We start from the raw sequence: 15164 nt of genomic DNA on the forward strand, positions 1-15164 counted from the left end.
CTCTTGAATGATTAAGTGCCTTCGAGATAAGATCGAACTATATCAACTCTTGACATCAAGTTGTTAATAAGATTAAAACTTTTGGTGTCATTATAATCCATTATGATCCCTACATCAATAGGAACATTGAGATAGGCCACTAATCTAATTAACTTTTATATAGTCAAATTCATCCTAAACCCAACTTTGGAACTTTGGATTTTTATTTTTTTCTTAGTCCATGTAGCCTCAAGGAGCTTTAATTGGCATAAGTAAAAAAATATATATATATCATTCGTAACAATTTTTTCTTACAAAGTATATAGATGACGATGGAAAATTAGTTAGTCATTGTTCCATTAAAAAAAATATATTTAATTATAATATTTATAATATATTATCATTGGTCTAAATAAAAGTCGTGTCTCTATATAATATATTAATCTCTTACTCTAGTTATTTTTTAAAAACTGATTTGACTTGAACATTGGAGGATATAATTATTGATTAACTCTAATCCCCTTCTGCCATATATTGTTATAAATATTAGTTTAATCTAAGTAAAGAATTTGCACACAAAGATATTTTTTTAGAAAGAGATGATGGATATTGGAATGTTCATGTTCCATTGTTGTATTACTTAAGTTTTCTTCTCTCGCGGGGTTCAATCCTACAGTGAGTTGTTGGTAATGGCATTCTTTCCCCCAAATGAATTGTTCAATATAAATGACTTAGAAATATGGAGCACTTTCTTTGTTGTTATCAACCACACTTGAGCATATTTGGTGGTGTCAGCTAAGATCAATGAATTGTCCTCCTCGCCCTATGTCTGTCTTCATCTACTTTTATACCGGTGGGAACAACGAGCGAGGATAGTGGAGAAAAATAGGACACCCTGTGCTCCCATCAGGACCACCGAGGCGTCGACATCGGCTGTGATCAGAGCTGCTCTCTAAGCTTGTCCTTTTGTATATTATTTTTTGTATTTTTAGTAGTTTGCTCGATTAGATGGGACTTTACTCGAGGACAAGTTTTGGTAAAATTAATTGTCATAGAAATAAATGATTTTTTTCTTTTAAGAATAAAACTATGGACACCAATCAATCCTTCGTGCTTTTTTGATAAGGTTACCTTTTTTTTATTTATCTGAATGATCAAATTCGAGCCATGAAAATAATCTCTTTTCTTTTTCTAACAATAAAGTTACATATTCTTTATTTAATGATTATTACTATGATCAAGTTCAAATAATTTTTTTTTCTCATAAAAATAGGATTGTATACATTGATTCTCTCGATTCAAGTGGGATTATCCAGCTGTAGGCAGGGATGATGATATTTTAATTTCAATCTGATTTTTAATCTCTTATAAAGGAAACCACAAGTGCATTTTCACACACACCTGATGGGTGTCTTTGTCAGCCATGGGTGGTGGACGAAGAGCTCCTCTGTTGCTTTCTTCTGACCCGTAGCTTCTTCTGTTTATTCCAAATCGACACCAGCAACCATCAAATACTCGAGACCTTTTTCTTGTCGCTTAGCAACACCATAAGCTACCACCCAATGTTGACTGACGCTGACAAAGCTTGGTCACTAAAAGACATGGGACCTTTCCTTGTGGTTTACGTAGGAAGAGAAGCTCAGGGAGAAAGGGCCCCACTCCAGAATGATAGATGCTTTAATAGCCGCCGACGAATCACTTTGTTCTTTGTCCTCCTAATGGGGGCGGGCGGTGGGGATGAGTATGAATTGGAAAATTAGCTCGAGGGAGATGAGCCAGTCATATATATCGTAGTGCAGTGGGTAAGGACCTTAACAGGGACTAGTGAAGTAAAACATTTTGATGTGTTCATGCACTACTTTCAATCGATAAGCATCACTCCCTTCTTCAAATGGATTCAATACTGCAAAATAAAATAAAAAGATGTCTGAAGATTATCAGATGATCCTCCTCCAATTATCATGCACTATTTTGATCGTCGAGAGTATGGAACTATCTATCATAGAATTTTGAAGTTAATATATTATCAAATCACCGTTACCACTTATCGTTTGCTTGCGAATAAAAGAAATGATAACATCTGATGCCAATAACGAAATGGATACGATTTCTGCCCCATGTACCATCAACTTTGTACACTACTAATGACAGGAATACCTCAGTATAATAGCTGTTTTCTTGAGTGTTGTTTAACATTTTGATACCTGGCCATGACGAACAAAAAACACTTGCCTTGAAATGTTCTCTTGTCCTAAATATAAGAAAAAGAACTTGTTAAAATTACAGATCCAAATATCATAAGCACATGAGTGAAAAGTATCACAAAGTAGATTCACAAAAACAATCAGGCAAAGCAGTGCCCCTCCCCGTGACAAAATCTTCTCTGTGAGACTTCCACAAAGCATCAGCCAACTCCACCCCTTCCAGCCCAAGTGCTGTAAGATTTGCAAAAGCCCTCCTGCTCAAAGCCAATGTTCTGTAATGTACATTCGCTGCTCTCATTGCCGATACCATCTTGTCCATGTTTCCAAAATAAGTTGCAATGTATGCGTTGCTGTTGATCGAAACATAGTAATCCAGGGCAGCTTTCGTGTTGCCGTGCATGAGATTAAAATCTTTGCTGTTTAAGAGGGAAGATTTAGTGTAGACATTGGTGTAAACTGATGTGAAGCCTTCCATCTCGAGGAGACCATCTCCAGCTGCCAAATAGATTGTTGTGTTTGTAGGGATTTTAAGAGATTGGAGGATAAATGCTGTTTCTTTTGGAGTCAGAGGGCATTTCCCACGATTCCTCCAACTGCGTGCAGCATCACCGGTCCATGATTTTCTATCCCCTCGTGCTGCTTCGATAGCAGCCAAGGACGTGGAAGAGAGTCCAGGGTAGTCACATTTACTGTAGGCCACCATGTCTGGTTCAAATCTGAGGTGTAAGGTGAGGAAGGGTTTTGGTATTGCCTTGAAGAGCTCGGAACCTTTAGCCTCCAAGGCCTTGTTAAGGCGCAGCGCATTGTAACACCCTTGACAAAGAGCAGCCTTAGCATATACTGGATACCTTAATTAAAAACAATATCAGTGAGATCCAACATATTTCTACTGAGTGCATAACTTCCTTTTAAACAAGAATTATAGAAAAACAGAAAAGGAGTTCAATTTTCAAGATACAGAGGAAATTAGAAAACACAACTTTCTACTCAATCGGAAATGAACAGAACAAAATATAGTCCTGATGGCAAATAAGACCATGTGATCTGATTCCTATGAATAATTAATGAAATAGTTTAACAAAGTTAGCCAGTGTCTCAACAGGATATTGCATGAATCACACAGTGTTTCACTGTTACTCTGAAACACCTCGAACCAGATATATACGATTGAAGCAGAATTCGAGGAAAAAGGTTCCAGTACAAGTCTCATAGTACTGTTTGAAATACATTGCATATTCATTAGCTACAGTTGATTTCATTGAAAAAGTCAGCTTGTGATATAAAAGGAATCACATATCTGCAACCAAATTAAGCAATTATAGGATGTTGCTATAATTTTTTACCAAGTTTATCAAGGGCTATTAATCTTCAATAATGCATAGCTTTTTCAACAACATCATGAAAATCTAGGTGTTAAATAAAATTCCATCTACAGCTTTTTGTACTCTATTTTATTGTATTGGATCATCACTAGGTAACCAACATAAAAAAGAGTTGCTTATGCACTTTTATCATGATATTGACTTATTAAAATGCTCTATATACCCCTTGAGAAGGGCCATCAGCTTACCCAAAGGCATAACATTGAAGGATATGAGCTACCAGCAACCTGGCATGTATCAGTTTTTTGCATGGCACATGGTGACTATTTGAGGGCATGACATTGACACCCTGCACTACAATCCTTGGTCAAAAATTAAACAAGATCATATAGTCTTAAACAAGGTTAGCGATTTCGAATCGTACCGCCCGTGAACCGATACGCGGACCACCCGCTACCGGGCAGTCCACTCGATATAGTGGCTTGGCTGCAGCGAGGCTGAGGGAGAAGCGTCGAAGAAGGAAGAAGGAGAGGGCATTCGAAGAAGAGGGAGAACCTCGACACGAACTTGTTTCCACACCCTTTCTCGATCCCGATCCGACGTTGCCCTCCCTCGACGATCCTAATCCAGGAGGTAACGACGAGGAGAGTCATAAAGAGGAGGATCTGGAGGCGGCGGTTAAAGTAGTGGAAGAGTCCTTCATCGTCTCGTCTGCAATTCTGCGGCCTTCTTCTTTGCCCAAGGCCAGAGTCGTCTACGGCCTTCGATGTCTTCGCCGCCTTCTTTGTCGAATGCTACAGATGAGGCGACAAGGAGAAGAGGAGGAGGAGGCGATGTCGTCGAGGCTACGTACACCTTTTTAAAAATATTTTTTATATTTGTTTTTATTTTTTATATTGATATTTTATATTTTTATATATATTAATTATATATATATATATTTTTTTTTAGGTGTACCGTTTGGTACGCCCTAGCGTACAGCTCGATACGACGTACCGTACCATATCAAACAAAGCTCGATACACCAGTATGGTACGAAATTTCAAACCTTGATCTTAAACATGTTTTATTAAGGCTTCCTATAGGGATTGTTTTTCTTTTCCAACATAAGCTTAGTTTTTTTTTTACCTAGATTTTATGCTTGTTTGTTGCAGGCTTTATATGGTGACTATATTTGACTTGGTGACTATATTTGACTTACAATCAAAAAGTTGTGTCTTGATTCTACATATAATATTTCTTTTTTAAAACTAGGTCATGGTTCTACTTTTAGGAGTATTTAAATTGTTGTACGAATTTAAAAAATCCTTTCAAATGGCAAATGAATTCACAATTTAATCTAACATGAATGCCTAACACCAATTATATTAGAATAGATACCAACAACATCCTCTCTGGAACACAAAAATCACCTTATACCATTCAGAAGTGGGACAATGCAAAAAGAAAGAGTGGATGGTTTCGAGAATTTCACAAAGAAAACAAAATTAGAAGTGGTATCAGGCCTCTTATCTGTATAATTAACTTTTTTTTTGTCTTCTCTAGTAGGTATTCTTTCCACCTCATTACTATCATATGCTCTCGTAGGAACAACCACAGACAGATCCAATTAGGAACAAAAATAAAATAAGTAGCCAGCAGATCTGATCTGCTTTTACCTCCTAGAACCTCAAGCTTCAGGGTAACCACTGCAGGCTACAAACACCCAAATAGTATCAAGTACAGCAAACTGAATTAGAGTCTCATAATTGTATTGTTAAAGCGAATGGTAATGGCATGAAGCTTTCATCAGAGTGAATTACAGTGTCATGATTGTACTTCCACAGTCAAATGCAGTGTCACAGTTGCAAAATTTCATGTAGGTCACAGTCAACAGATAGTTCGGTTTGCAAGATACAAAATAAGCACTAATAATATTTCATGAAGAGAAGCAAATAGAGCTGTTAAAAAGATGCTTTTAGTTGCAAGGAATCCAGTGGAAAAGCCTTCAGGATGTTTTTTATTTTCCACAAACAACAAACAGTTTTAGTCCCTTTTTGTTTCTTTCTGCTGCTTCAAAATGCAGTATGTGTGGTATGGTTCTATGAAATATAGGCTGGAGAACACATAGAAGAAGGTAGACATATATTTCTATCAAAATAGATATGAAGAGTCTACATAAGAGAAACATTTTTTTTTTCCAGAGATCTTAAAATCATCTAAATGTTATGATGTTCTAGTGTTATACCAACTTAAGTGGGAGGAATAGAAATTAAATTTCCAGCAAGAAATCATTTTATGGGATCCTTCTATCCAAGAAAAGACATGGTAGGACAAACTACCTGGTCATCAAAATCGATAAGACGTCTTCTCACGAGTTTTAGAATCTCAGTAGTTGTTTGGAACCTGAGAGATTAGTTTCTTGTCTCATTCAAAGTTCAATATATGGGGGTCACACAGAGATTAGCGGAATTCTTGTATTCCTTTTCAATGAAAGTAATTCTAAATTTGTAACACGATGAAAGACTATAATGAAAGAGCCTGCAACTAGAAATGGCATAGTACATGAAAGGCCTATATCCATCATCAATTGAATGCAATCTATACAAATCCTTGCAACAAATTGGAGAAATCCAACATAGTTTTACAGTTGAATCTATGTAGATGGATTATGTCACAGGAAATAACAAATTAACTTATTATTTGAATACATTAATGATTAAACAGCCTCTTCTGAGATATTATTGGACAGATGGGAAACAAAAGTATGAAATACTAGAAATGAATGTAAATTATGTAATACAGGTGTCAGGGCTCAAAGATGATTCTGCATTCCTGATTTTGCTTTACATCATAGCTAAACAACAATAACTTCCTGGAGCAAGAGTCCCCAAATCACTACAAATATTGCTTTTCATCATCTTCGCACATGGCAACAACAATACAAGTTCACATATCACAACAAGCCCTAAGAATTGCCTAGTCTGCGGTAAGCCTTACAACAACTGGCGCAGGAAATCACTTCACATTATCAGCAGGTTTGTTGGAAGGAACTTTTTTTTTGCATGTCTCATGATCTTTTTTAACACAGAGTAACTGCACTAGCTAACAGAGAGAATTTAATGTGTTTCATCATCTTTATGTGTGGGGCACATGAAGCAAAAGAAAATGATATGCGTCCCTATGTTCTTATGTTTATGGTTGTGTCCAGGTCTGACCATTGATGGAGATGATTCGTACCAGACAAATGAAAGTGACAACTCACCAACTTATTGTATTTTTCATCATACCCAAATTAACACTAAGAAAACAAAACATTGTATTTCTTTCCCAAACTTGATAAGAAATGTATAACGTTTTTGTGAAAAAGGAAAAAAGAAAAGGTCAGAAAAGCCCAATCGAATTGCTGCTCTATCACTCAAATAAGAATTATGTACACAAAGCATCATTAAAAAAACAGATCTTAAAGGCTGAATATATGGTACCCAATTAACGTAGCTGTTAAACAGCCTGCAGAAGCATGGACTCAAGCAAGTCTAATTTATATAGTGATACTCAGGCAAACAACAATATGGTTTCCTGCATCATAAGGTTTAAACAAATACCTATCTCTTCTCTGGCTCATAGCTGGCGTTAGAGATATATAGCGATGTTCCAGCAGAGCAGGGAGCACTCCTTCAACATAATCAAATTGGCCTTTGCGTTTGCTGCAGTCCACCCTAAAGGGTTCTCTCGATGTGATTTCCTCTGGCAACTCTTTCACAACTTCCACGAAACCTTGCGTTTGTTGAATAAAGTAGTCTACATCAAACACATCGGCGAAGCCACTGATCAAAATGAAAACATCCAATTAGCACTAATTCACTACACACCATAACATCAAGTGTACTCTTTGAGCACTTCCACAACCATACCTCGACTCATTCCAGTAAGCCGCCACCTCAAACTTGGGCAAGACTAGAGTCGCATTTAGGATCCGAGCTATCCCAATGCCATCACAGAACTACAACCAACAAAAAAAGTAACACCAATTCACTCATCAAGCATCAAGAATACAATAAATCGATAGAGAGGATGACACGAACATCTCGTCTCATCTGATTGAGGCCGCCGTAGCAATCCACCCGGATATAACCGTTGGTCTTCGCGGGCAGAGCTGCAGCATTTCAACAAAAAACCAAATGGAAACCCGCTGCCATAGAAATCCAGTTTAAGGTGGCTTCAGGATAGAAACTAATGAAAATAATAGTAGACAAGAACAATTATTGAAGAAGAGAAGAAGCTTTATTGAAGAAATGAAAATACTTCAATCCATTAACATGTTCCCTCTCCTATTTATACAAATTAGGAGAAAGGATTTCCCTCAACAGAATAGAGGATTTTTCTCAACAGAATAGAGATATTTCCTCATATAGTTAGGAAAATCTTATCTTCTATCATGCCCCCGCAAGATGGTGCTCCTGATAAGGATACTAATCTTAGATCGATGCAAAGAATGGTTTACAAGCGAGAGACTTCGTGAGTAGGGCAAGAGCAGATCGTTGCTACTATTGCGATTGCTGTTGCTGTGAGGGCACATGCGTTCCCTTCGTTCTCCTTAAGTCCGCCCTTCGTTCTCCTTAAGTCCACCGACTGTTGGCAGATCAGCGAAGGCAGCGCAGGCTACCGCGGTGAGGAAGATGAGGATTGGCCGTGGAGCCTCTTAGGAATGTGGCTGTAGTGGCGTTGGTCGCTGGTCGAAGACAAGGGCGAAGCTTCGCTTTTCTCAACGACGTTGGTCGCTGGCCAAAGGCAAAAGTGAAACTTCGCTTTTCTCACTGCTCTGATACCATGATGAAAATAATAGAAGATAAGAATAATTCTTGAAGAAGTTTTATTAAAAAAGAGAATAAGCTTTATTGAAGAAATTAAAATGCTTCGATCCATTAACATATTCCCTCTCCTATTTATATAAATTAGGAGAAAGGATTTCCCTCAACAGAATAGAGGATTTTTCTCAACAGAATAGAGAGATTTCCTCGTATAGTTAGGGAAGCGAAGTTTCGCTCTTGCCTTTGGCCAGCGACCAACGTCGTTGAGAAAAGCGAAGCTTCGCCCTTGTCTTCGGTCAGCGACCAACGCCGCTGCAGCCACATTCCTAAGAGGCTCCACGGCCAATCCTCATCTTCCTCACCGCGGTAGCCTTCGCTGCCTTCGCTGATCTGCCAACAGTCGGTGGACTTAAGGAGAACGAAGGGCGGACTTAAGGAGAACGAAGGGAACGTCTGTGCCCTCACAGCAACAGCAATCGCAACAGTAGCAGCGATATGCTCTTGCCCTACTCACAAAGTCTCTCGCTTGTAAACCATTTTTTGCATCGATCCAAGATTGGTATCCTTATCAGAAGCACCATCTTGCGGGGGCATGATAGAAGATAAGATTTTCCCAACTTTATGAGGAAATCTCTCTATTCTGTTGAGAAAAATCCTCTATTCTGTTGAGGGAAATCTTTTCTCCTAATTTGTATAAATAGGAGAGGGAACATGTTAATGTATTGAAACATTTTCATTTCTTCAATAAAGTTTCTTCTCTTCTTCAATAAAGCTTCTTCAATAATTGTTCTTATCTTCTATTATTTTCTTCATGGTATCAGAGCAGTAAGAAAAACGAAGTTTCACTCTTACCTTTGGCCAGCGACCAACGTCGTTGAGAAAAGCGAAGCTTCGCCCTTGTCTTCGACCAGCGACCAGCGTCGTTGCAGCCACATTCCTAAGAGACTCCACGGCCAATCCTCATCTTCCTCACCGCGGTAGCCTTCGCTGCCTTCGCTGATCTGCCAACAGTCGATGGACTTAAGAAGAACGAAGGGCAAACTTAAGAAGAACGAAGGAAACATCTGTGCCCTCACAGCAACAGCAATCGCAACAGTAGCAACGATCTGCTCTTGCCCTATTCACGAAGTCTCTCACTTGTAAACTATTCTTTGCATCGATCCAAGATTGGTATCCTTATCCGGAACACCATCTTGCGGGGGCATGATAGAAGATAAGATTTCCCCAACTATATGAGGAAATCTCTCTATTCTGTTGAGAAAAACCCTCTATTCTGTTGAGGAAAATCATTTCTCCTAATTTGTATAAATAGGAGAGGGAACATGTTAATGTATTTAAGCATTTTCATCTCTTCAATAAAACTTTTTCTCTTCTTCAATAATTATTCTTTTATATTCTATTATTTTCTTCAAAAACAACAAATCAAAACCTAACCCTAACCCTAATGATGGATCAGACCAGGTAAGGAAGCATTCTTCCACCAAACGCACGGCCTCCAATCCACGACCCGGCGCGCGCTCCAGATGTCGGTGTCGGCCACCTCCGGCGAGAAATACCTGTCGGAAAGCGAGATAAAAGACGATGGGACAAGGAAGAAGGAAATAGCGAGATCTGGAACACACCCGAAGGAGGAGATGAAGCGATTGGGGGCGGAGGGAGAGAAGAGGAGGGCGGCAACGAGGAGGAGGATGGGGAGGAGGAGCAAGGGGAAGCTGTGGCGGCGGAGCAGGGGATGTATTTGGTGGTGCCATTGGGTCGACGACGACATGAAGACGGCTTCAATACCCTCGAGGACTATTGCTGCTACTCCCACGGCCGTTGCCACAGCCCGCAACTCGAGAGATCTACTGATCTCTTTAGCCACTCTCTTATTTATTCTTCTCGCCTTCAAAAAAAAGATTATATATACATATATATATATATATATATATATACATATATATATGTATACATATATATATGTATACATATATATATGTATACATATATATATGTATACATACATATATATATACATATATATATGTATACATATATATATACATATACATATACATATATATATATACACATATACATATATATATATATGTATATATATACATATATATATATATATACATATATATATATACATATATAATATATATATATACATATATAATATATATATATACATATATATATGTATATATATAAATATGTATATATATATACATATATATACATATACATATATATATATACATATATATATATGTATATATATATATATATATATATATATATATATATATATATACATACATATATATATAAAGATTTCATATCTCAACCAAATTATTTTTGGAAGCCATTTTGGAGAGTCAAAGATAAGTCCGAAAGAAAAAAGATCCTCCCAAAATGATATTATAATTATCAATCTTAGCTTTGGTCAGAATCCCATATTATCCAAATGGGATTGAGGACGTGTCGATCCCAATTGAATTGACATATTATACATGATGATCGTATATAATATGTATATATATGATCACAATATATATCAAACATGACTTCTATCACGTGATGATGATGATGTGTCGATCATATAATGATGAAATGTGGATCATATATCGATCAATGATGAGTTAATCACATGATGATGAAATGTAGATCATATGACTTCCATCCATATATCATGATGCTCGTATCATTAAAAAACCTAATTTTTTAATTATAATTTTGATTTAATAATAAATCAAATACTACTAGTTACAAGGTCTACAAATATTTTTTCAGCTAATCACATCAACACTCACAATGGGTGTCAACATGAATCCTAATTTGGTGGGAAGAGTTACTCCACAACTAATGAAACTAGCAATAACAACATTTCTGTCTAAAGAAGCCCAAGAAGCTTCTTAGTGTCTTCTTCTTCCTTGTGTGATTAGGATGCACCTTCCTCTTCTTGGTCTCTACAACCCCCCTCATTGTGATCTCTTTCTTTTGCAAATCCACCATGTAATCCACCAAGCCTGCTATAAAAAAATATATGACAAAATTATTAATTTCATGTTTGAAATATTATATATATATAAAGTGATTAAGCTAGATTTTAGTATAGTCGATGACATTATTGCAGGATCTTAATGTTTGTAGAAATATATATGTGTATACTATGATTAAAATTTGTGATTAAAAGCATGTTATATAAAACTTAGCAAATATGTATATGCAAAAATCCCCCAATTTATAAATATTTATCAATTCAAAACTGATCTAATACTTATCTCTTTTAGAATAGTGGTAAATTTGTTTGTTTCAATGTTGTCAATATTTACTTGTATTTGTATTAGAATTGTATAAGGGAAAGGAAAAATGTTATGATACACAAATAATTTTGAATGTAAGATTATTTAACTCAATGGCTAAAATTAACTAAGGTAGACTGTACAATAGATTCTGAATATTTTTAATTTTGACATGGATTTATAAGGTTTTTCTTTAAAATGTGGTACAGTAGTTTTTATTTCAATGTTATGAAAAGTGCCTCAATTTGTATTAAAATGGTAGAAAGGAAAGAATGAACGAAATAACCCAAATAATTTTGAATATAATTTAACTCAATAATTAAATTTAAGATAAATCGAGTATATAATAGATCCAAAACCTTATAAATTTTGACATAGACTTAATCGAAATCATGTAGAATACCACATTTTCGGTTCGTCCGAAAATTCTGAACCCAATTAAATATATATTTTTATTTATTTTAAGTAATTTAACTAGGTAATATTATGGTCAAGAAGTTAGGAAAACTATACCTATTTAGATAGGCTATTATCTTTTAAATTCACAGGATAATAACTCTTACTGTTCATTTTGGAGACCACCTTGGAGACCCTCTGCCTGCAGTGACTGCATCCCATATTGGCACTCATCACAATCACTTGCTCCTAACAAATCACAAAGTTGCAGAAAAACCATAAAGTTAATTATGATTGTATGATTGATTTCTTGTGTCATTTCACTCTTAAGACTAAAACAAACTCAATCATAGATGTGCAGTATTTTTTTTTTCCAATTAAATGAATCATTTTAAAAAGAATCATTTTATTGTCACACTCAAAATGATACAAACAAATTCATATGGAATTTTCTTTTTCATAGCATATAATCCCAAAAATTATATGATGGATATCGATCGCGGATCAATCAATATCCAATTTGATTATCGACAGGATTGCTGGATCAAGTGGTTATTCAAGGACATTGGATAATGAACATTAAGTTGCATCTGAATTGGATTTCCAATGAGACATGGTAAGATCCAATTTATTGTTGAATTATTTTAGCTTAGGGTTAGGTTTGAAATCCATAGCTAGCTATAATTTGACACTGTTCATGTTTTAACTCTTGACATTACAAGTTATCTGTGACTCCCATCTTAATGATTCTGGTGTTATGGTCAGATAAGATATGATCCAGTCGAGTGTTGTAAAAGTTTGTCTCATCTGACACATCCTCTTAATTAACAGCAGTGCAGATCTCTAATGTTGACAGATAGGCTGATAAAACTGTGCCACAAGCAGTATTTGAAGAAAGCAATCCTAAAAGTCACACAAGTCACATGAAGCCTGCCACTAGAAACTGGTGATGGAGAATTGGCTGATACATCTGAACCTTGCAGCAACAAGCATGAGGTGAGAGGATCAAGATTTGTTCTTTCTCTAATGCAGCTCGTGCTGAGACAATGCATGCATCATCATTTTCTATTTTGATATAAAATTTTGGAGCATCTTCATACAAATGTTATATGAGAGGGTGGTTGGATTTTGCACATCAATCCTACTTCAATCTCAATCACTCACCTGTATTGTGCTGCTGATACATCTTAATCTTGCAGCAAGAAGCATGAGGTGATTGAAAAAGATGTGCTCTTCCTCCAATGCTGCTTGTGTTGAGATAATGTATGCCATTACCTCCTATTCTGATATCTAATTTTGAAGTATCTTTGTAGAAAAGACACATTAGGTGGTGGTGTTATATATATATATATATATATATATATATATATATATATATATATATATATATATATATATATATATATATATATAAAACTATAACAGTGCTTGCAGATTCTAACAGTGTTTGCATCTTATATATCTCTTAGGGGGTGGTGTTATATATATCTCTTAGAGAGTAAATCTTAATTACTTTAAACCCTCAAAATAAGATGCAACTTTGCAGATTCTAACAGTGTTTTCAATGGAATGAAAAAGGCACAATCTCCAGAAATACAAATCCAGTATTCCAGGAAACATTTAATTAAGTTAACACAAACTAAAACATCAACTAATCTTATAGTAGATGTCAAATATATGGAAAAGAAAGGCAGTAAAAAGTTGTGTAGGAACATCTAGACTTGCTGTTTATGAATGTCAAGGAAACAAAGCTAAAGAATCAAAAGTTGTTCAAACTTTTTTGTCAACAAAGTCTAGTCAACCATGGGAATGGAGATTAAAGTTGCCACCAAGAACAACAAAGAAAAATTAAATCTCCAAATTGGACACTACATCTCTCTCACAGTCTCTTTCAGGAAAAGCAGTCATGAAAGAAAGCCATTTGGTCCAAAATCTTTCCAGCAAAAAAGAGATGACAACATGACACCACCAAAATGATCATATACAATACACTGCAAGGCTAAGAAGCAAGGAAATCAATTTCTAGATCTGTAGCATCCTACAAGAAAGACTCTAATAATCTGTATTGATAGGCTATATGATATGTCTATGATTACTGCATGGCAAGAGACAAAATAAAAAAGAATCAATCTCTAAATCCCTAAGATTTAAACCTTCTCCTCTGTGTATTAGCATGTCTGTGATTACTTCATGTTACGTCTAATCATCAGATTTATATAAGGCATAACTTCTAATAGCTTCTTATGATTCAGAGAACAGAAGAACAAAGAGAGGAAAGAGAAAAGGACCACTTGAGATAATCTAACTAGAACAGAAGCCTGACCTAGGAAAGAGGGAGAGATGATACCTAGGAAAGGCTTAGGTTCTACAGACCAACCTTCTCCTAAAAGAAGGCACTAATAATCTGTATTGATAGTCTACATGACATGTCTATAGTTGCTGCTTATAATTCGGAAAAGACTTAGGTGATGAACTTGGCATGAAAAAGAAGGAAGAACAAAAAGAGGAAAGAGAAAAGGATCACTTGGGAAGACCAAGCTAGAACAGAAGGAGAGCTGATGCCCGGGGAAGGCTTAGGTTTTCTGCAGATCAAACCTTCACCTACAAAAAGCGCTACTGAATCTGTTTGTCGATAGGCTACATGATGTGTCTATGATTGCTGCTTTATCAGACACAAAAGACTCAAATGATGAACTTGACATGAAACAAACAGAAGGAACAACAAAGAGAGGAAAGACAAAATGATCACTTAAGAAGATCCAGTAAGAACGGAATCAGAAGAGCTGATACCTGAGGAAGGCTTAGGTTTTCTGCAGACCCCAAGGAGTGTGCGGTTATTGCTCCCTCCATGGAGCTTCTCTCATTCCCACATCTTCCTCAGCTTCTCCCATGTGTTGTTCCTCCTCATCGAACTCCTTTCTCTTCCTCTCTGCGCTCAGATTCTAATCGCAGAAGCTCGAAACAAGCAGTCTCCCTCAGCTCGAAAAAAGGCTGATCAATCATGAGACGTGAATCATATCATGGAGGCAGCACGAATCCAGAAGTGGTTCATCTTGCTCGACCGCCGTTCTTTTGCTCTATGCATGCATTGCCATGTCCATGACTTGTACATCACAGTGCATGGCACTTCCCACGTTGAACTCATCTTCATCACTCATAGCCAACACAGTGATCTGTGCA

General features: G+C 36.4%; 1 protein-coding gene and 1 long non-coding RNA gene across 12 annotated transcripts; both read right to left on the reverse strand.

Moving 5' to 3' along the window:
- Positions 1-2124: 2124 nt before the first annotated feature.
- On the reverse strand, positions 2125-10163 carry LOC135586863 (O-fucosyltransferase 13-like). 11 transcript variants are annotated; one of them, XM_065185774.1, is made up of 6 exons: positions 9918-10162; positions 9754-9851; positions 7570-7640; positions 7399-7487; positions 7090-7311; positions 2125-3031 (listed from the first exon to the last, which is right to left on the reverse strand). In XM_065185774.1, exons 1-6 carry the CDS (start codon positions 10061-10063, stop codon positions 2299-2301), a joined length of 1359 nt encoding a protein of 452 aa, XP_065041846.1. In that variant the 5' UTR covers positions 10064-10162; the 3' UTR covers positions 2125-2298. The 11 variants fall into 11 exon arrangements, with proteins under 11 accessions (XP_065041846.1, XP_065041853.1, XP_065041852.1 ...); XM_065185781.1 differs by having other exon boundaries at positions 7570-7676; positions 9736-9851; positions 9918-9968; XM_065185780.1 differs by having other exon boundaries at positions 9148-9851; positions 9918-9968.
- Positions 10164-11010: 847 nt separating this feature from the next.
- Positions 11011-15164, reverse strand: LOC103971087 (uncharacterized). The gene is made up of 3 exons (XR_010514717.1): positions 14775-15164; positions 12152-12233; positions 11011-11315 (listed from the first exon to the last, which is right to left on the reverse strand). It is a non-coding gene; the product is annotated as an uncharacterized LOC103971087 (long non-coding RNA).

The sequence above is a fragment of the Musa acuminata genome, chromosome BXJ1-6 (assembly GCF_036884655.1).
Source record: "Musa acuminata AAA Group cultivar baxijiao chromosome BXJ1-6, Cavendish_Baxijiao_AAA, whole genome shotgun sequence".
NCBI lineage: Eukaryota > Viridiplantae > Streptophyta > Magnoliopsida > Zingiberales > Musaceae > Musa > Musa acuminata.

Bases quoted from the DNA above. Each gene is read 5' to 3' on its own strand.
- LOC135586863 (XM_065185773.1), bottom strand. From the start codon at position 10,063: ATGTCGTCGTCGACCCAATGGCACCACCAAATACATCCCCTGCTCCGC. The intron at 7,488-7,569 runs GTTCGTGTCATC...TGTTGGTTGTAG, and splicing joins TCAATCAGATGAGACGAGAT to TTCTGTGATGGCATTGGGAT. The intron at 3,032-7,089 runs GTATTTGTTTAA...TTTTTAATTAAG, and splicing joins ATGAGCCAGAGAAGAGATAG to GTATCCAGTATATGCTAAGG.